Raw genomic sequence first — 21,965 nt, forward strand, 5'->3', positions numbered from 1 at the left:
TGCAGAAATTGATAGTCTGCAAAGTCAGAATTAATGAAATCTGTAACAGGTTTTGGGTAATGCTAAAGCGCAATTTAGACTCACATTCTCTACAAATATTAACCAATCACTTTTTTTAAAACCACTAAATTAAAATCTTTTTAAGGACAACCCAAAATATACAAAACTCCGACACTGTAATCATGAAATGAGATTTTATTAAAAAGCAGGTGCTGAACCAACCACTTCTTTTACCGGAATAAATTCCTGAAAAACTATATTTACACCTATACAGGACTGCATTTTAAAAAACACTGGAATAACAATAACAAAAAAAAAAAAAAAAAGTTTCAGATCATCTTTAACCCTAGCAGCATCCTGGTTCATGACAAAGGCTCCAGTGCAGCCGCAAAAATGACACAAAGAGCAGAAGTGGACTATTGTACTTCAGCCACGTATTCGTCCCGTTAGGGATCGGTTGGAGCGGTAAACATCGGGGAAGTCAGTCTTCCTCAAACCGGATGTGCTTGTGCGCCTCCTTGGCTCGGGCGATGATGATTTTCTCGGCTTTGGATATGAGCTGAAACGGGACAAGAGAATGAAAATCAAATGCGACATCAGATAAAGAGCTGGGAGCTGCTCTACTTCAGGGGTAACTATCAGGATAAACTTTGTGAAACTTAAACCAGAGAACTGGAAAAATCAAATGTATGTAACGGCGGCCATAACAGGGTTGTGGTCTGCTTTTGTTAGCCAATCAGCTTTTATTATCAGAGGTACAAAAATAATACAAACTGTGGGAAAAGATTTCATTTGGTAATTGGAGCTGGGATTTAATCAGCTCTGTGAGACGTTTAAAGCTTGTGATTTTGTTTAATGACCTAACAGAGCTTTAAACGTCTCCACAAACTTTTTCCCTGACCTGTCTGCTGTATTCCTTAGTCTTAATGATGTTTGTTCACCTAATTTCACTAACAAACTTATGAGGAAAGCACAGAACAGCTGGATTTATACCCAGACAAATTACACATACGTTAACTTAACCGTACCGTAATTTACTAGTTATATAACCTCTTATGAAAAGAGAATTCAATAAATTTTAAAATCATGTATAAAATCCCCCCAAAACCTTATAATTATTCAATATTCTGCGTTGGTCTAGCACATAAAATAAAATGTTTTTTTTGCGGCTGTTGACGGCTGCGCTTGTTTTAATAAACAGAACACACACATCATTCATTGAATTTAAATAACATTTCAATAGTTTTTGCTTCACCTTTTCTGTGCCTCGCTTCTTCTCCCTGGGACGATTCAGCTTGACCTGGCGGTCCACTAAAATCTTCTGCCAGTACCGCTGTTCATGGTCACCTTTTACACGAGATTAAAACCAAGCATCCACAATAAAAAATCAAAAGGAACATTGTGGTTTGGGTTTCAGGACAAGATAGAACTTCATACACCGTCAGCGAAAACACAAATAAAGACGAGAATAGGAAATGTGTCTGTCTGCGTCTGAGGAGGAAACTTTCCTACCTTTAAGAATCTCAATCTTCCAGCTGTGTTCTTTCAGCAGCTGCTCTTTAGCCTTGCTGACGGCTGTGGCGTCCTCCGGGGTGTGGAAACGGACGTGGCCTTCCACGTCTCCATCCAGGGTGTCAACATAGGCGACCGGAGACACTTTGGACAGAGCATCCTACGCAGACACCAAGAAAAGACGACAGATTAAGCAGCATGACGCTACACAGGTGTGTCTCAGAATAAAAAAAGCTGAATAAAAGTGAATTTGTTTCCATAAAATACTTAAAAATGGGGAACTGCTGTTATAAAGCTTTTTTTTATATCCATAAAGTCATATATTTCAACTGCATACTTCTGTTATTTTTAATGATTGTGGCTTACAGCTTATAAAAAGACAAGTTAAACTTCACTTTCTCACAAAATAAAAATAAAAAGGTCAAGCATATTAATGGAAAGTTGAGTGGAAGGAAAACGTGTAGTTGAAAGAAAGAAAAATATTTGCAGCCCTGACAGTTTTGTGAAGAAAACATTTTAACCAGAGAAACTAAGCAAACAATTTGAAAGTTTGTGAAGCTTCCCGGTGCTTCCCAGATAACGTCAGCAGTAGGGATGCAGGCAAACCATGGACTAACGAATTTCATATATTTTATTCTATTCAATTTGTTTCTATTCAGTAACTTAATAGAATCCTGCTTTGTTATGCTTTATAAATATGTACAAGTTTAATAATGTGTCAGAAAACCACAATTTCTGTTTATTCAGTTAGTATTCAACACAGGTGGCACAATAAAGATATAATGAAGTGAATCCTTTAAAATTCAGCAGATTGTTAAATAAAAAATAGACTTTCGTGTTATTGAAGGACACTCTTGACACAAGAGAAAACTAGGGTTTTTAAGAAAATAGCTTATCAATTAATTATTAGTCGACTGAGAAGATCAATTTTAGATTACTGGGTTTTTTTTGGACCATAAAGCGCACCGAATTATAAAACGCATTAAATATTTTTCCCAAGTGTGTAGTTTCACTCCGCTACTCCGCAAACACACATACTATAAGGTGACCAGATTTCTCTAATGAAAACTGGGGAAATCTCTGATTTTGTTGAGAATGTCTGCCTGGGGTTGGTTTGTTTTGCATGATCTGCAACGCCGACGGGGGGCGGGGAAAGTGCATTCCACAAAGCTCTTCTACTACGTTGGGACAGTGGCAGGACCGGGTAGATACCTCTCGTTGCTCTACACTTTTTTACTCCATCATGATACGCTGAAATCGGAGATATTTCCGGGGACAGGATATCCAAAACGTGGGTCTGTCCCCGGAAATCGGGGACGTCTGGTCACCCACTTGAGAGGGACAGCTATCAGTCTCCATCAGGAGGACAGAGAAGTTGGACGACACTGCCCTGTTTCTAACAAAAGGCCAAAAGAAACTGAACTTTTATATTTAAATAAATTACTAGGTTCATTGTTGGTAGCGCGTACTTCGGGCGCCGGCTACCTGACATGAATGCACTTCTAGTTTAGACATTACAGTCAGGCAGTCTTGTAGACAGCTCAGGGGTCCTATTAGGTAGTGCCACAGTGTACCGTAATGCTCCGAATATCCAGTGAACAGAGCAGCTTTGTCTGTAACCGAAGTTGTACTTACACATTTTAACTGATTTTTGAGCGCATTGTACCACGTAAAATCAGTCAGAAAGCACAACAAGTACGGTAATCATATGTAAGGCGCACCGGATTATAAGGCGCACTAAAATTTTGAGAAAATTTAAGAATTTTAAGTGCATCTTATTGTCTGAACAGTACGGTAACTCATTAAACGATAGGTTGCATCCACATGCCAGCACTGATACAGGCTGATTGGCTCCATAGCATGCTGTACACAACGTAAATCTTACAAAAGTAAGATTTTGTAAGATTTACGCATGTAAAAATGCACATATACACGGGCTATTACGCAGCCATACTCTTTAAGGAGGCCAGCATTTCTGTGTTAAAATTTTTTAGAATATTGTGAAGTACTTTAGCTTTCTGATAAAAATTTCAACGCTTTCATGACAGCCATAATCATCAAAATTAACTGAAATAAATGCTCGCAGCATGTCGCCGTGTTTAAATCCATACATTCCATTTGTTGATATATAATGCTATATAAAGGTTACATATAAAAGGTTGAAATACATAATTTCCACTTTTTGAAATGAATTACTAAGAGCAGTATCTGGATGAAGTGTGACAAATGATTCTAATTTAGAAAGTCAATCCTCCACTTTTTTTTTTTTTTTATCAAAATCATTAAGGTGTACTGTACTTTGATGATCTTGCGCGCTGGCAACGGCTTGCTGTCTGTAATCTTCATGATGACACCACTGACAAACTGAGGACCCTGTTTAGTCTCTTTTTCCTCTTTGTTGCTCATTTCAACTGGAAAACAGGAGAAAAAAACACAACATTTCATCAACAAAGCATATTTTGAGACATCAGCAGATCTTGTTTTTAGAGACACTGTATTTTTTGACAGAACGAGATCTAAACATTCTAGATAAATGCCTCATTTCTGGTAGGAAATCACTCATTTCCAACTCATGCCAGCCTACTAACTTTAGCTCCGGTGAATGTGGAAATGATCTCTAAAAAGCAGCACAGTGGGCATTTTAGGGGTTTTATGCACAGTAAACCGTTTCAGGTTTCAGAACCGTAAAAAAATCACCGTTTGCAGGTTGAGCAACATCGTCCTCCTTGTGATTCATCTTGTTGATGCACTTCTTCAGGGACGCCATGCTGCGCTTCTGCAGGACCAGGTACTCCTCTTTCAGCTGAAGCCACTCCTTCCTTTAAGCAGAGGCAAACAAAGCATACATTTTTTTAAAAACTCAATGCTGGGATTGAAATTTCACCAACTATTTACTAACGAATTTGATGTAATGAGCGGAGAAGGGGATGTAGGGACCTACTTTGATAAAACACGTAATGGGATGACTTCCTCCCCAATTTTGAGCTTCTCTTTGTGTTTCTTTTTTCTCTTCCTCTTTGCCTTGATGGTTGAGTCATCTCTGTTTTCCTTCCCCTTCTCAGCGTTTCCCTCTGGGTCACTTTTACTGGGCACACCTGTGAGGGGAAAAGGGGGGGAGGGGGGTGTTGTGGTAGACATGTTAACAATTGCAGACCTAAAGTTCAGGTGAAAGGGAAGATGAGTGAGCGCTTACTCATGCTCGTTTCCTGTTTCTCCTCGTCCCCAGGTTCACTCTGACTGGTTTTCCGGATCTTCGAGGGAACGTCGCTCTCTGATCCCTCTGCAGTCTGTGACCGCCGCCGCTTCTTCTCCGACAATTTCCCCGCCGTCTTCTGCGCGCCGCCGGCCTCTGGATCGCCGCCTCCCGCCAGAGGCTTCCTCTTCTGCTCCGACGGCGCTGCCTCCATCGCCACCTCCTGGACCTTTTCTGCCGGCGTTTTCACAGCCGCAGCCGCCACCTCTTTCTTCTTCTTCTTCTTTCGCTTTTTCTTCTCCTCTTCCCCTAACGGAGCGTGACCGCACAGAAGGGGGGGTTGTTAAAATTAGCTTTAGGGTTTGAAGGAACGCGCAGAAAGGTAACATTTAAACTTACGGGACTGGGGGTTGTCCGCGGGAAAAGGGATGGGCTTCCTGTTTAACGTTTTGGGGAAAATCCCTGGCTTCCTCGGCGCGTCTTCGGGAGGATTGTTCAACATCTGTTCCAGAAATGAAAGTTTATCATGTGGCTTCTTCTCTCTTTAAAACAAAAATCATCACCTTCATGTCTCAACGACTGCATGTTCCAAGAGGACGAACATTGGCTGGAAGTAGCACAATTTAAATATTTAGGCATGGGGCCGGGTTATATGACGTTTTATCACAATATATTGTGGTACTATAGTGATAACGATAGAAGCGATGATTAAAGACTATCTGCAGGTTCTTTTTTTTGTGTAGGTAGCTGCATGTCGCAGCACTTATAGCCCAATAAACATAAATGCTGGTCCTAAAATACATATACAGGACACTAGTCACATAAAGAGTCACTAGACTGCACAAAATAACTGCGTTTAATTGTAGTTTTGATTTACATACATTTTTATTGATGGTCTCAAGGAACAAACAGTGAGGGGAAAAAAACGCAAAATGGTTTTGGGGGGTTTCAGACATCATCAATTGTGATTTATTGTTGTCAGGATGAATCCAGGTACTTTACTTCTGGGGGAAACCCTGCCTATCATAAGAAAGTTTCCACGATGTTGATAAACGACACTGTTCAGGCATAATAACTGACTCTGTTTCGAGCATGAGGTGGGAAGGTAATAAAATCTAATTTGGTTAGTTTTAGATATATTAGAACTAATTTAACATTAGAGTCAGCTTGTTTGTGTGTTAATGCCCAGATCATGTCACAAATGACATAGAGGCTGGACACTACCAGTCAAAGATTTTTTGGTTTGCTACATAACTCTGCGCGTGTTCTTCAATAATTGAGATGTCTTCAGCATGTATCTACAATGATACATAAGGAAGAGCCATCTAATATCAAAGTTGTGTCCAAACACTTGACTCCAAGTGTACAAACAGGCTTTTGATGGTATTAAAACATACCGTCGCTGTCAATGTTTGGAGCACTGAAGAAAGGGAAGATTTTCTTGAAATTAGTGTATTTGTCCTTGGTTTGAGCGGGTAAATAAGATTATCTGTCAATGGAATAAGTATTTTGACCTCTAAAATAAGATAATTGTATATACTGCACTTGAAATAAGATGATGAAAATGAGTTGTTCCTATTTTACGTACAAAAATCAGATTCCATTGGCAGATAATCTTATTTACCTGCTCAAATCAAGTGCAAATACACTAATTTCAAGACATTTTTACTTATGTTTAGCTCCCTTTTTGCAGTGAGTAATCTGGATTGATAATCTGGGTGAATATCTATGTTTTTTAATTGTATGAAAGTTTTCATGGTGTAGTATGTTAAATTACTGTGTTTTTGCTTCTATTTATTAGGGATCATCAACCTCCTCAAGGGGGAAAAAAAGATGAAAATGAGGATTTCATTATAATCTTTGACGTTTACATCTACTTTGTAAATGTTCATTAATGTACGTCTTCCCTGTCTTGAGAGAAACTAAACTAAAAAAAAAAAAAAAGCCACAATGTTCTATATGTTCAAGAATTTTTAAAATCACCTCGATAGCTTTCTGGGCTTGTTCCTCATCCTCAAACTCGACAAAGGCGAACCCTTTACAGTCTCCGGTGCTCCGGTATCTGGGGATGCTGATATACACCACGTTCCCGCATTTTGTGAAAACTCTTTCGATCCAGCTGTGGGTCACGTCCTTGGGTAAAAGTTCCTGAAACGGGGAAGAAAAATTAGAAAAAGGGACAGAAAGTGATATAAACTCAATGTAAAAAAAAAAATAACAACAAAAAAAAGACAAATATGTTAAAATTTCTGTAATCATACATTGACCTTGGTTCAAAATCTACTAGTTTTACTTTTATTCTTCTTTATATATATATATATATATATATATATATATATATATATATATATATATATATATATATATATATATATATATATATATATATATATATATATATATATATATAACAGATGGAAAGGAATCCTTCAGGTTGTGTGACATATGAAGTCAAACGGTCTGCCATTACCGTAATTCTCATAAAAGAGCCGCCACCATTATGACAGGTGAGGGAAAAAAACACATTGAATTCACCGTAACGTTGTAAAACAATGCTGCCAGTTGCAAAAATCTCATGCAGCTCTGTTCAATCCATCATCTGCTAATGGAAAGAACGTGGCTCCCAATGTGTAACTGGAAGCGTATCAACACATGACCCTCCATCTACACTGAAAGGCTGGGCAAGATGAGCGCTAATCAGTAAAGCAGCTAAGAAGCCTACAGTAACTCTGGAGGAGCTGCAGAGACCCACAGCTCAGGAGGACTCTGCCAACAGGACAACTGTCAGCCATGCACTGCACACTTTTGGAAGAGCAGCAGAAAGCAAGCCGTTGTAGGAAGAAAACTCTGTTTGCCACAAGCCATTTAGAAGACAGAGTAAACATGTTACCCTCCAGCAGGACAATCCCCAAAACCTACTCAAGTTTCGTGGTTTTGCAACGTGACAAAAAGTGAAATGCTCAAGGTTCATTTTGTAAGATACAATATTAAACAGTTAGTCCAAAACCAAGAGAAAAGTATCAAGTATTCCATAAATCATTAGTAGAATGAACCAACAACTCATTACTGATTGACGTTTGTTTCGGATTTCACCATCTGAACTTTAAAAATTATAACAGTATGAGGGATTGCTGCAAAGCCATGGACAATGCAGACGACTCTCCCTGTGACTCTACGCTCCTCCAGGAGTGAATGCTGCTTGTCGGGACTTTGATGCAATCAACTGGTTCCCTTATATAGGAAATTTTTGACCAATCTGTATAATCTGATTGATTTTGACTTTGTAAATTGCCTTGAGATGACATGTTTCATGAATTGGCGCTATATAAATAAAATTGAATTGAATAACAACTCCATGTAAATGACTTCATTTTGATAAATTAGTAAACGCTTAAACAATCTAACGCACAAGAAGAAACCATTTTCTTTTTTTTACCACATAGACTGTCCGGCTGTCGACGTTATTCGGCGGGCTTCCGAGCGGATGCTTGCGCCTCACCTTAGTCCCTTCAAGGTCAACCTGAAACCCAAAGAGACAAAACGTCTTCATGAGTCCTAGGGGGCTCAGAGCAAAGTGTGCCACAACTATGTGCAGCAGAAGCCAGGTTGGCGCGGAGCACCTGCACCACGGACGAGTTCTTCAGGGCTCTGGCGATCAGCTTGGTGTCAGTCGTCAGCTTCTTCATGCGGCTGAAGCCCGTCAGCACCGATATGTCGACATCTGCAACGACAAGCAGGTGAGCCGCAGACGCCTTGACGTGCTCTCAGCTCTGCGCTTACATTTTGGGGGTCCCCTGCTAAGAGAATCTTACAGCCGCTGTCGGAGGACTCGTCGATGAGCTTTTTCAGGAAGCGGTCCTTGTGCAGGTTGACGTCTCCGAACCAGAACTCCACCTGCCTCCTGATGTCGCCGAGCAGCTGTTTGACGCGGGACCTCTTCTTCTTTTCTGTCTCCTTGTTCCTGTCGCTGGGTTTCGATGCTCCATCGCCCCCAGCTTCCTGCTCCGTGCCCATCCTGCAGCGCTGAGCACGACAACAATGTTAGAAGGGAGAGGAAAAAGACATAAATACATCTATCTATCTTTCTATCTATATACACACATCTATCTATCTATCTATCTATCTATATACACACATCTATCTATCTATCTATCTATATACACACACATCTATCTATCTATCTATCTATCTATCTACACACACATCTATGCATCTATCTATGTGTGTGTGTGTGTGTGTGTATGTATATATATATATATATATATATATATATATATATATATATATATATATATATATAGTAGGTCTTCCAGCACCTGTGCAAATCTTGTAAGTGGGCCAGACGACAGACAGATTTCGAGCCTGTTGCGTCAGGTTTTAACTTATTGACTTATTGACTGTTAGGATAATTATTTGTTAGTCTTAGCAACTTTTGGGCACAATGTATGCAAATACGCGGGTATTTATAGATTCACAATAGAGCAGTCTGAAAAATGCATATCTAAACTAGCCATTCAGCGTTTAAATAGCCCCTTCACCTGTAGGACTCACCTGGTTTGAGAGCGTTTTTAGGCCAGGCCGATGTTACAAACGCCAGAAATGTGTTTAAATCGCAGCTAGCTCCCTTAGCACAACAGAAGCAGAGCGTTCGGACATGGCGCACAGTTATTTCGTCAGGAGGACGAGCTCGGCTTCCGGTTGAGGATTACCAAAATAAAGGTCCAACGTATTATTCAAGGGTGATTACAACAATTTTATTCATCAGCACAATCATGTAGAAAAAGACAAACAGTAACTGATATGATTTTATCATAGTTCCTGTCCTGGAAGAATAATACCACATGATCACATAGACATTACACAGTGAAAGACTCAAAATATGGACGGAATTCAGCGTCTAATGTGGTTTGTTGTTTTAATTTAGAGAGCAAAAGCACATCCGGTCAGAAGGCTTTTCGCTCATTGTTAAAATCTCAAATTTTAGAACCTTACATTGAAGAAAACGATCTTTCAGATGAAAAACAGGAAGGCAACTCTGCAAATGTTCAGAAATCTAAACATGTTGAAGTAGCGCTAAAAACCGTGGCCGGTTAGCTCAGTTGGTTAGAGCGTGGTGCTAATAACGCCAAGGTCGCGGGTTCGATCCCCGTACGGGCCAATTTCCTTTTGGGTCGCTGCATTAATTTTATCTAGAATAGATTAGATGATAGATAGATAGATAGATAGATAGATAGATAGATAGATAGATAGATAGATAGATAGATAGCAAGCACAATTATAGATAATACAGCATATTCAGATAAAATGCAATATTCTTGTTACAGGGAAGACACCAGCCAGTTTACAAAACGATGTGAGAAAAACTGCATTAGGCATGATTGTTCATCAAGCAAACACCTGAGAGTGGTTAAACTGTGTGCAAATGGACATTAGCATCTGAGGAAACTGTAAAAGATTCCCGGTCCGATGAAGAACCCTTCGGGTCATTTGCATGTTGAGAACACTTATTGATTCTGTTGTGAGCAGCTGAGATTATAAAGTCTAGGAGGAACGACCTGCAAAAGCGCTGCTTAGAGCATCTGGGATGCAGCAGTCCGTCACTAAAGGAGCTCTCCATCTCTGCAACAGCTCCAAGCAAGGGGTGGGAGACATTGTGATTTTTCTTACAGCCCTTTTATCTCCCACCACCTGTACTGGGTCCAGGGAGCATCCCAGGAACAGAACTGGCCCTACTAATGAGCTTTACCAGCAGCTTTCTCTCAGCTACAGATAAGCTGCTGCTCCAACAAACCACACGATGGCTGATGCCACCACAAAGTCGAAGGAGGTCTCTTGGAGTGTTCCTTCCACTCCAAAAGACCCCAGCCTCCTCAGCAGGTAGAGTCTGCTCTGAATCTTCTTGTGATGAGCATCTGGTTTATGGTTCAGGTGAAGACCCAGATACTTATAGGAAAGTCCACCACCAGCTCCTTGGTATTCCCTGCATTTAACCGGGTCTGCTGGCTCTCATCTACAAAGCTCTCTGTCAACTATCTGTACTCAAAGTTGTCCTCATCTGTGATAAGACCGACTAAGCTAGAGTAATCAGAGAACTTCTGACGGTGGCAACCTGGGGAGCTGATGGAGAAGTCTGTGGTGTAGAGGGTGAACAGAAACGACGGCAGAACAGTCCCCCACGGTACTCCCGTACCGCAGAGACACAGCCCCGTGTCCTCACCTTCTGCGGTGGACCAATAAGGTAGTCAGTCCAGTGTCCATTGGGACAGATGGTGCTCCTCTCTTGAACGCTTCAGCTTGTCCTTCAGAAGTTGTGGTCGAATGGCGTTAAAAGCGCCAGTAAATTCAAAGATGATGGTCCTCACAGCGTAGTAGCTTCATCCAGGCTGGTAGCCAATGGAGACCTCACCAGACAGCAAATATGGTTGAGGACAAACCTCTAGAGGGTTTACATCAGGGTTTCATTTGGTTTGTTTCTCTGAGCGGTTTGCATGGTCACCGTTGTTCACATGTGGGACTTATACTGGGAGGGAGGGGGTGATATTTTTCATTCATAAAAAAGAGCACACTTGACCAAGTTGTGAAGCATTTTAATGACACTGTTTACTGTAAAGAATACTCTTATCATTTTAAATATATTTAGAATATACCCCATCTGTGTGGTTAGAAAACATGGTTGAAAAAAACAACCTTCAGAAAGGCTTTCATTTTTTAACAAATAACAACAAAAGAACTTAAAATCCCTTAAATTAAATAACGATATAAATAATGACTCCTTCGTATTACAAAATGACCCTGTAACAACAATCGTTCACTTTTCAAGTCATGCTATACTGGACAAATAAATAAACAAGTCTGAAATAATATCCAGACAAAACAAGCATCATATTCGTTTCTTGTCTATGTAATGATAAAAAATAAAAGTAGCAGTCTCACAAAGACACTTACATATCAAACACATACAGTATGTATATACCCCAGTCTTTAGGTTTCTTCATCCCCTTTGCTCCCTATCCATAATTAGCTGTAGAGCTGATCTTTTTATGTTAGTGTTTTTTACATTTGACCTTAGACCTGTTAATCCATCCAATATCTATTACCTTATGTGCATCTTCACACTTCCAGTTGCCTTTCACTTTGCTCTTGGGAAAAGCGAATTTCCCCATTGTAGGACATGAAATTATGTTTCTAATCTATTCTATTCTGCTTATCATCTTTTGGTTGCTAAAAATAAGCTTGAAAATCTTTGCATTATATATCTATCAACGGACCAAATATACCTGTATTTGGTCCGTTGGCCCTCCCAACATTTGCGCTGCAAGCAGAAAGTCCAAAGACAAACTGAGCGATCCTGAGTGAATCTGAGTAACAAGTTGTGGTTTTGACCTTATCAAAATATTTGCTCCACTTTTTGGTGCACCCTAAACCTCTTGTATATACATGCACACCCCCTCTAAACAGCCTTTCAGCTTTATAAGTCTTGCTTGTCACTTTATTGTATTGTTATTTTCTTCAGTGTCTCTTTGTTTTGTTTTGTTTTTTTTTAAATCAGGGACCTATCTATCTATTATTGATATTCTGGCTTTCAATATCTATATACACCCCAACCCCTAGGGGGCGATGTTACAGTGCACCGTTACTGTTCACAGGGTGGAAGCGCAAGTGGGACGAATTTGCAGAATGGCCAACAGGATTGTAGAGGCGCCTTTGTACCTAAAATCAGATGTTTGGGCACATTTTTGGTTTCTGTCATACGTTAAATGAATTGAACCAAATGCACTTTATTTTCCCGTTAATATATCAATGTTCAATAAATCGAACATTAATATAATATTTGGCTGGTTTTGTTGATTGAATGACTTTGAAAGTAATAAATATCGATACTGGAGTCAAATCAAGCTGAGCTATATTTAGAATCGTATTGTATCGTGAGCTATGTATTGAGAATCGTATCGAATCGGCTCATCCTAGATGATACCCAGCCCTACTGTAGTGTATGTCTTAGCATTGTTTATTCTACACTTAGTGTCTATCACATTTGTATGTTTTTTGTTTAGTTGTATTTAGTCTATTTATGGCATACGTTCACTGCCGCAGAGTAACCCGAACGGCGCGTACACACGCAGTACTGACAATAAAACCACCAATACGAATGATCTACATCAACTTCCTGATAAGTAAAAACCTTGAACTGTACTTTCTTTTGATTGTGACTGCGTAATGCTCCCATCCTAACAGAGCCATGTTAGTAAAAGAGGATGGTAGTCTAGCGTTAAAAGCCCCAAGAGAACATAATTGTATTGTACCCTGTCCCATTAATTTTCTTTCTTCAGTCTGCAATCAGCAGTGTATCAACTTTCCTCACAGATTCAAAAGCCTGTCAAATCGTTGGAGCTTCTTGCACATATCGTCCTCGGTGCAGCACTGTATCCGCCTCTTTATGAGCTGCGATAGCTGACCGTAGAAGGTCTTTGCCCACCGGAGCTCCAGGCAGTCGTTTGACATGTTGCAAACTTTGTGGAGAACCGCCAGTAGCTTCTCGTTGCTGCTGACCTCGCACCGTTTGAAAACCCACTGACCCCACGCTTGCCACGTTTCCTCGTCGGTGAAATTCACCATGATGCTGTCCTGGCTGCGCACACATGCAGATTCTGTCTCATACAAGTTGTTCCATATGACCCTGCATGAAGAGGAAATAAAAGACAAGGTTTAGAGTTACATAGTGTGTAAAGAGAAAAAAAGAGGGTTTCTTTCAAACGTCTGCTTACACAATCGTTTGCACTGGATCTGGCGTCAAATCAGCAAGTGACAGCAGACCTCTGTGGCTCACTCGGTTACCCTCCATCCTGTGGGAACACATTTAATTTGTCATGTTCCAGCTACAGACCGTTTTTTATTGCCGTTTTCTATGATGAACAAGCACAAACTAGAGCATAACCTTTAAATGGATGGTTAATGGTTCACAGTTTTCATTTTTCCCAATAATAAAATGAAAACTGTTATGTGCCTTTATGTTTAGGTCCCTAATCCTGATACCGCTGAATAAAATCCAGCCAAAGGAACTCCTCTTCAGAAATCACCTCATATCTAAACAGTGTCCAACTCTGTGTAATTTAATTTCAGTATAAATTGAGCGGTTCATTAAAGGTCTCAGAGTTTTTTTTTTATTGTTCTTTTTAGAATTATTTTTAAAAGAGCATTAGTGAACAAGAAGCACCATGAAAACCAAGGAACACAGCAGAGAGGCCAGGGAGAAAGTTGTGGAAAAGTTTAACCTCTTAGGACACGAGAACTTTGGTCCAAACATAAGCTTGAGGAACAAAAAAAAGCCTTTTACAGATCTGTCAGGAGAAAATATGTTTGAGGAGAAACAGTGTTTTTTTTTTTAGATATCAATAAACCTCTGTTAAGACAAAACTTCTGAGGTATAAAGGGGTTAAGGCAGGTTTTTTTCATTAATAAATATTCTAAACATGTCAAATGCATCACAACAGATTTCAGTTTCTTTATTTGTAAATAAACCAAACCATGCAAAATTTCCTTCCACTACACAGTCATGCTCTATTTGTGTTGGTCTCTAATGTTAAATACCAATAAAACAGTTACGGTGTGGTTGTATGGCGACAAATCGAGACTAACAATAGTTGAATAATTTCAACATTTGAATCAACTAAAAAACAGAAGTTGGGGAAAAAACGTGTCATTATACCTAACACTTTAGGAGATTTCCCTTTCTGACAGCCTGTTTTCACTTCTTTAAAATGTTCTACGTGGCATACTGTTTCCCCCTCACAAGTTTTTCCTTACCACAATTCTTGTAGCTTTTTTTTCGCACGGATCGCAGCGCAAAGCGCTTGTAGTTCATCGTCACCAATGTTTGTCCACCCGAGCCTAAAGACGGCAACAAAGAGTGACATACATTGTTCAAGTGAGTTGTTTTCTTTGTGTTTGCATTCATTTATACTTAGTGGCTAGCTCTGCCCAAACAAATGAGAGAAATCTTACCCAAGGTGGGTGATGTTGTCTGAGACCTTCAGCACATCTGCAAGGACCTGAACTGCATCCATATCTAAATTATTTTCTCCAAGCCTGTGGGATAAAGTCAGTTGATTAGTGAATTAACCAATGTACATTAATTGAGACCTTGATAATGACTACAGGGCCTTATAAAAGTATGCTCACCCTTAAACTTTTTCATATTTTTGGCCTAATATGATCATAAACGTTAGAGTATTTTTTTAGGACATAAAAGTAGAGTCTGCGATTTTTCCAGAAGTTTCCGCAAATCCCTTTTCAATAACTGCGCATGCGCAAGACTGTCTTACCAACTCCTCCGCTCCTAAGGGTGATTGCGTGAAAAAAAATCTCCCAAATCCACTCTGGTCTTATTTCTTTTAGCTGAGGCTGTCCTCTTCTTCTCATACACTTCCTGCCACTCTCAGCCATGTTCAAAGTGTACCGTGTGAACTGCGGAGCTACAATGAACGGCTAACACCAAAGCTAACTGCTAAGCTAATTGCTAAGCTAACCGGATACATAAACACTAGAAGTGCGCATGCGCTGTAATGATTTGTTTAGAGTGAACCCGTAATTCAGCCAGACTCGGAGCTGCGCTCAAAGAAAAAGGTTTAATAACAGACTTTGGGGAAAAACAAAAACACGATCTGGGGTTAACAGGTGCTGGACTCCAAAAACAGAAAACAGGTCGAGCAAAAACAGACAGGGCATCAAAAATATAACAGAGACTTGGAAAGCTCTTACCGATCACTTCAACGTGAGGAATGAATTGAGACGTTCTCGCAGAGAGCAGAGAACTAAGGCAGGAATAAATAAGCGTGCAGACAGGTAAACAGGGAGGGGCTAATTAACGACAGGCAGGTGGAAACAATAATGAAACTGACAGGTTGATAGAACTAAGACCGAGGAAAAACTCTAAGCACAGAATAAGAACTAATACAAGGACCGGATACTAAAGACACTACAGACTAAACCCTAAAACAAGACAGAAACTACAAAGGAAATAAACCCAAAGGCATGAGAGAAGCAACATAATCAAAAACCAAAACAGAACATTACATGCGCAGCCAGCAAGCAGAACCTAATTACGAATGAGCACACACTGGCGTTACGTGAGTGCATCAGAATGATTGGCATGTGGGACAACCAATAGATAAGGTTATTCCCCCAGAACTTGAGGGACAGAGGGAGGGTGAGAGCAGGACCAAAATTCTGACCAATCCCTGCTCTTTGGTCCAAATGATAGGATTTGTGAGGGTTTTTACAGGCCTGCAGTGCTTACATCTAATTTTTCAACCTCTTTTTTTCGGAATACATAACGTATGTACTACTTTCAGGATGGAAGGACCATTTCACCCAGTGTAACAAAAAGTGTTTCTGAACAGGATTACAAACTATATTGCTAAATTATTTTTGAAAACAAATTCAAGAGTTTTACATTTGTGATTTGAACTTAGCAAAATGTGGAAAACCTTAAGAGGTATGGGTGTGTTTTCAAGGCGCTGTAAATTTCAGGAGTTACAAGCTAAAAATTACTCACCAAAGTCTTTGACATCTGTACAGAAATGGTTGAATATCTTTCAGAGAGTCAAAGTTCATTCCAGTCCCTGTAAGATCCAGCTCTAAGAGTATTTTTCCTTCTGTGAGGGTTAAGAAGTACTTCAGGGCGTTATGATCCATTTGAGAGAGCGTCTCGTCACTGACATTCACTCGAAGTAATTCCGGGAGGACCGCTAACACCATTGTCGGGTCCTGTTGCTCAAACAGGCAGTGCAAGCAGTTCAGAACATGGGCTCCGTTCTCACAGAGCAGCGCCAGATCTGTTATGATCTTTTTACGGTACATCTCCACTTTTTCCTCCCGGCAGTAAAGCCCCGCTTGTCTGGACAGGAAATTAGAATTGCGGTCGGAGAGGATTCCGGACAGGAAGCGGCTGAAGAGGTCAAAGTGTCCGTTGTTTTGGCTCTCACCGCTCTGGATGGCATCGGGCAAGGGTTGATCCGTCACAGCGCAGTAAAGAGCAGCAAAAAACTCCTGAACCGTGAGATGGGCAAAGGAGAAGACCTCTTCGGTGCAGCCAGGCTCTTGTGCCACTGTCCTGTCAAGAAAGGTGCTAACCAGGCTGCATCCCTGTAACCCGGCCACGTCTTGGTCGCTGCTGTAGAACAGCGTTTGGTGCTCCATTAGCTTTTTAAAGGCGAGCCGACCCAGCTTCAGCACAATGTCGGACAGCTGCTGGGTGGTTTCTGCTCCTCGGCCTCCAGGACATGTCTCAGTTCTTGACACGGTGTGAGAACGGAGCAAGGCCACCAGATACTGCACATAAATATCCGTCATAGTCTTGGGCATCTCCCCACCAATATCTTTGCTCTCGTTGAGAATGCAGCACACAATGTAGCAAAATGCAGGTATATAGCAGAGTGTCAGCATCAGCTCGTTTGCCGATACCGTCGAAAACATTCGACGTGCCACCGTCGCATCTTGGAAATACCGCAGGAAGAAGTCTTGAACTTCAGCTAAAGAGAAACCAGCGATGAGCACATAGCGGTCGATGCATCCAACAGGAATGTGGTTGATAGCGGTGGGCCGGCTTGTGACCATGACGGAGGCATTGGGTAGCAGCTCGCCCTGCAACAAGCTCCCCACAATCTCTTTCACCTCTGCCTCCTCTTCTGGCTCTGTCACAAATGCCTCTGCGTGGCATCTCCTGTAGTGTCTGAACTCGTCAAAGCCATCCAGGATAATCAGCAGTTTGTCATCATTGGCGAAGATGCGATCCAGTTCTTTAGAGAGGTGCCTATTCTTACGGAGGACTAGTTCTCTGAAGTTTGTGGGTTTGTCGATGAGATTTAAATCTCTAAAGCTCATGTGAATGACAAAGTCAAAGGTGAGATGGTCCTTGTTCTCCCCAAAATCAAAGAGAATTTTCTGCACCAGGACCGTCTTGCCGATTCCTGCCACGCCTGTCACCAGCACTTTCTTTACTGGACGTTTTCCGTTGGCTCTCGAAAACAGCTCAGCTGGTGCGATTTTCCTCTGCAGTCCTGTTTTATGCTGCAGGGACAATCTTTTTTGTCCGAAAGCGAGCACCTCGTGTCTCTTGATCTCTAAGGCCTGGTGCCCATCCACTAACAGGAGGTTGACGTAATGTTCAGAAAAGAGGATTTTCTCTCCATGCCTACTGTTGTAGAAAAGCATGCTCTCACTCCTGCGCCTCAGGACATCCTTGTGCTTTTGTTGAACCTTCTTGTACTCTGCAAAGAGAATAAAGGTATATAGTAAATTTGACCAGATACCGCCAGACAAATGTTGCAGAGCTTGCAAATGTAAAGCCAGTTGTCGCAAGCTTTCATGCAGCTTAGATATGGCAGTAATAAAAATGATAGTTTCAATAGTTTTTACACAGCAGTTCTGCAAGGAAATGGCACTAATGGTGCATAAAATCACCCGTTATCTCCATGGACCACAAGCCATGTGCTATTGTTCATTTATTAAGAACTTTTTTAGAAATTTGTTATTTAACTTTTGTAAAAAGACGCTGGTTTTCTTTCAAAACAATTGATAATAATTGACGAGGTTGGAGCATACCGAGTCAGAGATGCAAGAAAAATGACACTAAGGCTACGTTCGCACTGCAGGCCTTCATGCTCAATTCCGATTTTTTTTTTTTCCAAATATACGCGACCTGAACGTGATTTCCTGTGTGAACTGAATTCATACAACTTAAGTGTCCCGCATGTAAAGTTGAGGATGCGATGACGTCACACGTAGCAAGCCTGCTCAGTGTTTGTGGAAGCAAATATGGATTATAATGCTGCCGCCCATTTTGCGATCCTTAATTTCTTTTCTAACCGGAGCTTTCTCTCCATTGACTGCTCTCCTCATTGTTGTCTGCCATGGGTGTCGTTTTTCTTCCCGCTCCTGCATAGCAGGACGCAGATTAGTGTTGTTTGAGTATCAGTGACGTGTAGTTTGGATGAATGCGACCCGGCCGTACAGACACAGGTCGCATTTGAAAAGATCAGATACGTATCGGATTCAGGACCACATATCCACGTGGCCTGGGTCACATTTGAAAAAAATCCACTCTGTGTTGTTCAGACTGTCATAAAAAGATCAGATCCAAGTGGCATTTGGGCAAAAAAAAAAAATCGGAATTGGGTCACTTCAGGCTGCAGTGTGAACATAGCCTAAAAGTACCAGTCGTGTGTTTTTGGATATTTTTCTAGTATCATTGGGAACTTGGTGCTTCTTCTTTTTTCTTTTGTTTCCCAAATTTCAACGTCACAATTTAGTAAATGTATCTCTCCCTTGTTTGCTAAAGTTTTATGTTTTTCTTTGTTTTAAAACATTGTAATAGGAATAATAGTTCTTAAAAGACGACAACAGATCTTTACAGTCAAATTCCATAAATTTGAATATTACTAAAAATGTTAATTATTTCAGTACCTCAATTGACTAAGTAAACACATTCTATAGATAATTACATACATAGACAAATGTTTTCAAGCCCTTTCTGTTCATTGGGATAATTTTTCGCTTACAGGTGATGAAAACACCACATATAAGATTACATTATTACATCAGAACAATAAATATACATGTTTCACACAGAGACATAGGCTCAGTGAAAAACTGTTTAATACCTGCTTAATTGTTGCTGTTTTTAAAGGATGCGTTTAATCTCAAAAACAATTGGAATGCATATACTTGTTGAATATAAATGTAGTAGAAGTGTTTAAAAAAAATTATATGGTTCTGTAACATTTGTGGGTCTATTAAGCCTCATAAAGCTGGACTGAGGGCAAAAATAGGTCTTTGGATTGTAAAGGTTGCTGATTAAGAAATCTATATGCAAATATGTCCATTAATATCTACAGTTAATGAATGTAATTATTGGAGTGTAAATCACTAGCTTTGTCACGATACAATGTTTTATTGATTTGTTTGGATGCCAATATATTTGCCGATATGACAAAGTCTGGTACGATTTCCAGCTGATGCGATCAATATCAAGAGATATTATCTTCCCAACTAACCCCAATATTCACATTGATATCAACTCACAAAATATGAAAAAAATATGATTTTACCATTTTATTTCTAAGCTCTTAAAGGTATCAGGCATATAAATCAAAAACAGCATTCTTCTAATTTTAAATTATTGATTTATCGATGTGGCTCGGTGTATTGTTCCACCCCTAGTAATTATTCTATATAACGTGTTTCACTTGAGCAAGTTATTGAGTCTCTGAAATGAATCAACTTTTTGATAATATTCTAATGTATTGACTATATACTATGCTAATGTGACGTTAATATTTAACGCCTGCTTTGACTCGAACAATGAAAGGCTAAATCAGTTCACACCAGAGCACATCCGAAGATTGTTTTGCAAACAATCAATTGTAAATGTTTTAGCAGAAAGGCAGCAGCAGCATAACTGGAGGAAGGAAAAGGTGATTTATTAAAAGCAACCATTTTATTAATCAAACAATGCCTTGTAAAGCTGCAAATAAAATGGTGTAAATGCTATCTATAGAGAATTTTAAGTGCTAAACGTGTTTGTTTAGCCCAGGTTAACAACTGTTTTAGAACTGGAAAGCTATTATTCGTACTAATTAATATTGAAAATATTTTGGGTTTTTTTTTCTGAAAACTAAGTCGGAATGGTTTACAGAAACAAAAGTGAAGGCTATAATAACCACATTCGGGTAATAAATGAAAACAGCTTCAGTGCATGAATCTCAATAAAGCTACATATTTAAATAATAGCTCTAAATTACATTTCAACGTGGTAAAAATTGTAAATAAAATAAAATAAAAGTTGGAATAAATTTACAAACCACTGGTTCGAGGCTGAGCTGTGTTCTGGGAGAGCTGCTGCTGACTTCTAACGGAGAAGAAAACTTTTGCTGCTTCCTCTCCTTTGCACTCCAGGATATCCAACACTTTTCGCACCCTGGCCCGGGGTCCCCGCTCACACAGGACTTCCTCACGGTCATCCCGGGTGAACGCTTCCTGGCCGACCAGAACCTCCAACAGAGCGTCGATCCGTCCTTCCAGCTCATCCACCAGGGAGACGCGTAGCACTCTCACTGCCGTCAAGCACGAGTGACGGGCATCTTCTTCCACCATAGCTGATGTGAGAACCATCATCGGGTCAACCCAGATGCAATCATCTGGTGATGCAGCCGCTGGGGGATATTTGCTGTAATGTTTGTGTGCTCTTCTCAAATAGAGCAGCAGTTGACTGGATACTTTTTAACCAGCAGAAAGAGGAAGTACAAGCGCCTCTGAAAAAACTGATGTAAAGACAGGAAAGTGTCGAAAGACCTGTTTGTCCAGTTGGCGGCTTTAAACGCTGTAGAGCTGAACTGGACAATTTGGATAAGCTTCTGGGTAAGACTTGGGAGAAATGTTCTGCTTTAAAATTCACTGTAATGAGATCATGCACGCAGATTTTCGCTGACAGACAAAGACAAGACCCAAATCTTTTAAAAAATTGCATATTTTGTTTTATTTTGCAAGCAAACTGTAAGTAACAAGTCACCACCGGCAGAGCCCCCCCCCCCCCTGCATGCACAAGAATACAATCAGTGGGAGTAAAATCAATGACAAAATCACCAACCCAGGGGAAAAAATTAAGATAAAAAAAATCATTAAATTAAATAATAAAAAAATGAAAGAAAATATGTACACAACTTAAGACCTTGCGCAACATTTAGTGAGATTTTTCTCCTGTTACATCAAAATATCCACACCCCATTCAAAAGACTCAGCTGTTCTCGCTGAGCACCTGTAGATGACGATTTATTGTTAATCCACAAAGCTAAAAGTGCAAACCCTGCTTATCAAGCACTGTTAAGTAACTATGGTTAACTATTAACAACTTCCACAAGTTCCCTTTCATGATAACCAGCAAACACTTCACATTGCGGACATGCGAGTATGACGTTATCAAATTTTTGCAAACTATAAGTGAAAGCTGACGAAGAGTTTCGAAGAAACAACAAATGTCAGGTGCTTTTTCTGACACGGTCAAATCCGTCAGGCAGGATGAAATCGTTTTTGATGACACACAGCGCCCTCCTCGTTCACTGGCATTCCTGGTAAGGAAATATTAAAAAGCCTTGGAATAAAGTTTGCTTTTATAATCTAAAACAAATAATTTTGGTTTTGGTGTATTTATATACTACAACTCTTGTTGAGTGTGTCTTTACTGCTGTTTCTTAAGCCCAGTCAG

The 21,965-nt window shown here is 40.2% G+C and overlaps 2 protein-coding genes and 1 non-coding gene across 3 annotated transcripts; 1 reads left to right on the forward strand and 2 right to left on the reverse strand.

Moving 5' to 3' along the window:
• Positions 1 to 180: 180 nt before the first annotated feature.
• Positions 181 to 9,396, reverse strand: larp7 (La ribonucleoprotein 7, transcriptional regulator). Its single transcript, XM_012864927.3, has 13 exons — positions 9,257 to 9,396; positions 8,518 to 8,728; positions 8,326 to 8,426; positions 8,142 to 8,225; positions 6,689 to 6,853; positions 5,105 to 5,207; positions 4,706 to 5,014; positions 4,454 to 4,607; positions 4,210 to 4,331; positions 3,811 to 3,923; positions 1,513 to 1,672; positions 1,256 to 1,347; positions 181 to 559 (listed from the first exon to the last, which is right to left on the reverse strand). Exons 2-13 carry the CDS (start codon positions 8,717 to 8,719, stop codon positions 482 to 484), a joined length of 1,683 nt encoding a protein of 560 aa, XP_012720381.2. The 5' UTR covers positions 8,720 to 8,728; positions 9,257 to 9,396; the 3' UTR covers positions 181 to 481.
• Positions 9,397 to 9,789: 393 nt separating this feature from the next.
• trnai-aau lies at positions 9,790 to 9,863 on the forward strand. The gene has a single exon. It is a non-coding gene; the product is annotated as a tRNA-Ile (tRNA).
• Positions 9,864 to 12,621: 2,758 nt separating this feature from the next.
• LOC105927906 (NACHT, LRR and PYD domains-containing protein 3) lies at positions 12,622 to 21,130 on the reverse strand. Its single transcript, XM_012864882.3, has 6 exons — positions 20,566 to 21,130; positions 16,260 to 17,973; positions 14,708 to 14,791; positions 14,510 to 14,593; positions 13,471 to 13,548; positions 12,622 to 13,382 (listed from the first exon to the last, which is right to left on the reverse strand). Exons 1-6 carry the CDS (start codon positions 20,876 to 20,878, stop codon positions 13,064 to 13,066), a joined length of 2,592 nt encoding a protein of 863 aa, XP_012720336.3. The 5' UTR covers positions 20,879 to 21,130; the 3' UTR covers positions 12,622 to 13,063.
• Positions 21,131 to 21,965: the final 835 nt, after the last annotated feature.

Source organism: Fundulus heteroclitus, chromosome 14 (genome assembly GCF_011125445.2).
Source record: "Fundulus heteroclitus isolate FHET01 chromosome 14, MU-UCD_Fhet_4.1, whole genome shotgun sequence".
In the NCBI taxonomy this organism is placed as follows: Eukaryota; Metazoa; Chordata; class Actinopteri; order Cyprinodontiformes; family Fundulidae; genus Fundulus; species Fundulus heteroclitus.

Bases quoted from the DNA above. Each gene is read 5' to 3' on its own strand.
- larp7 (XM_012864927.3), bottom strand. From the start codon at position 8,719: ATGGGCACGGAGCAGGAAGCTGGGGGCGATGGAGCATCGAAACCCAGC. The intron at 6,854-8,141 runs GTAAAAAAAAGA...TCCCCGTTTCAG, and splicing joins ACAGCCGGACAGTCTATGTG to GAACTTTTACCCAAGGACGT. The intron at 560-1,255 runs GTGAAGCAAAAA...GTCCCGTTTCAG, and splicing joins AGAAGCGAGGCACAGAAAAG to CTCATATCCAAAGCCGAGAA.
- LOC105927906 (XM_012864882.3), bottom strand. From the start codon at position 20,878: ATGATGGTTCTCACATCAGCTATGGTGGAAGAAGATGCCCGTCACTCG. The intron at 14,792-16,259 runs GTGAGTAATTTT...TTTATCCCACAG, and splicing joins TACAGATGTCAAAGACTTTG to GCTTGGAGAAAATAATTTAG. The intron at 13,383-13,470 runs GTAAGCAGACGT...CTCTTCATGCAG, and splicing joins GATCCAGTGCAAACGATTGT to GGTCATATGGAACAACTTGT.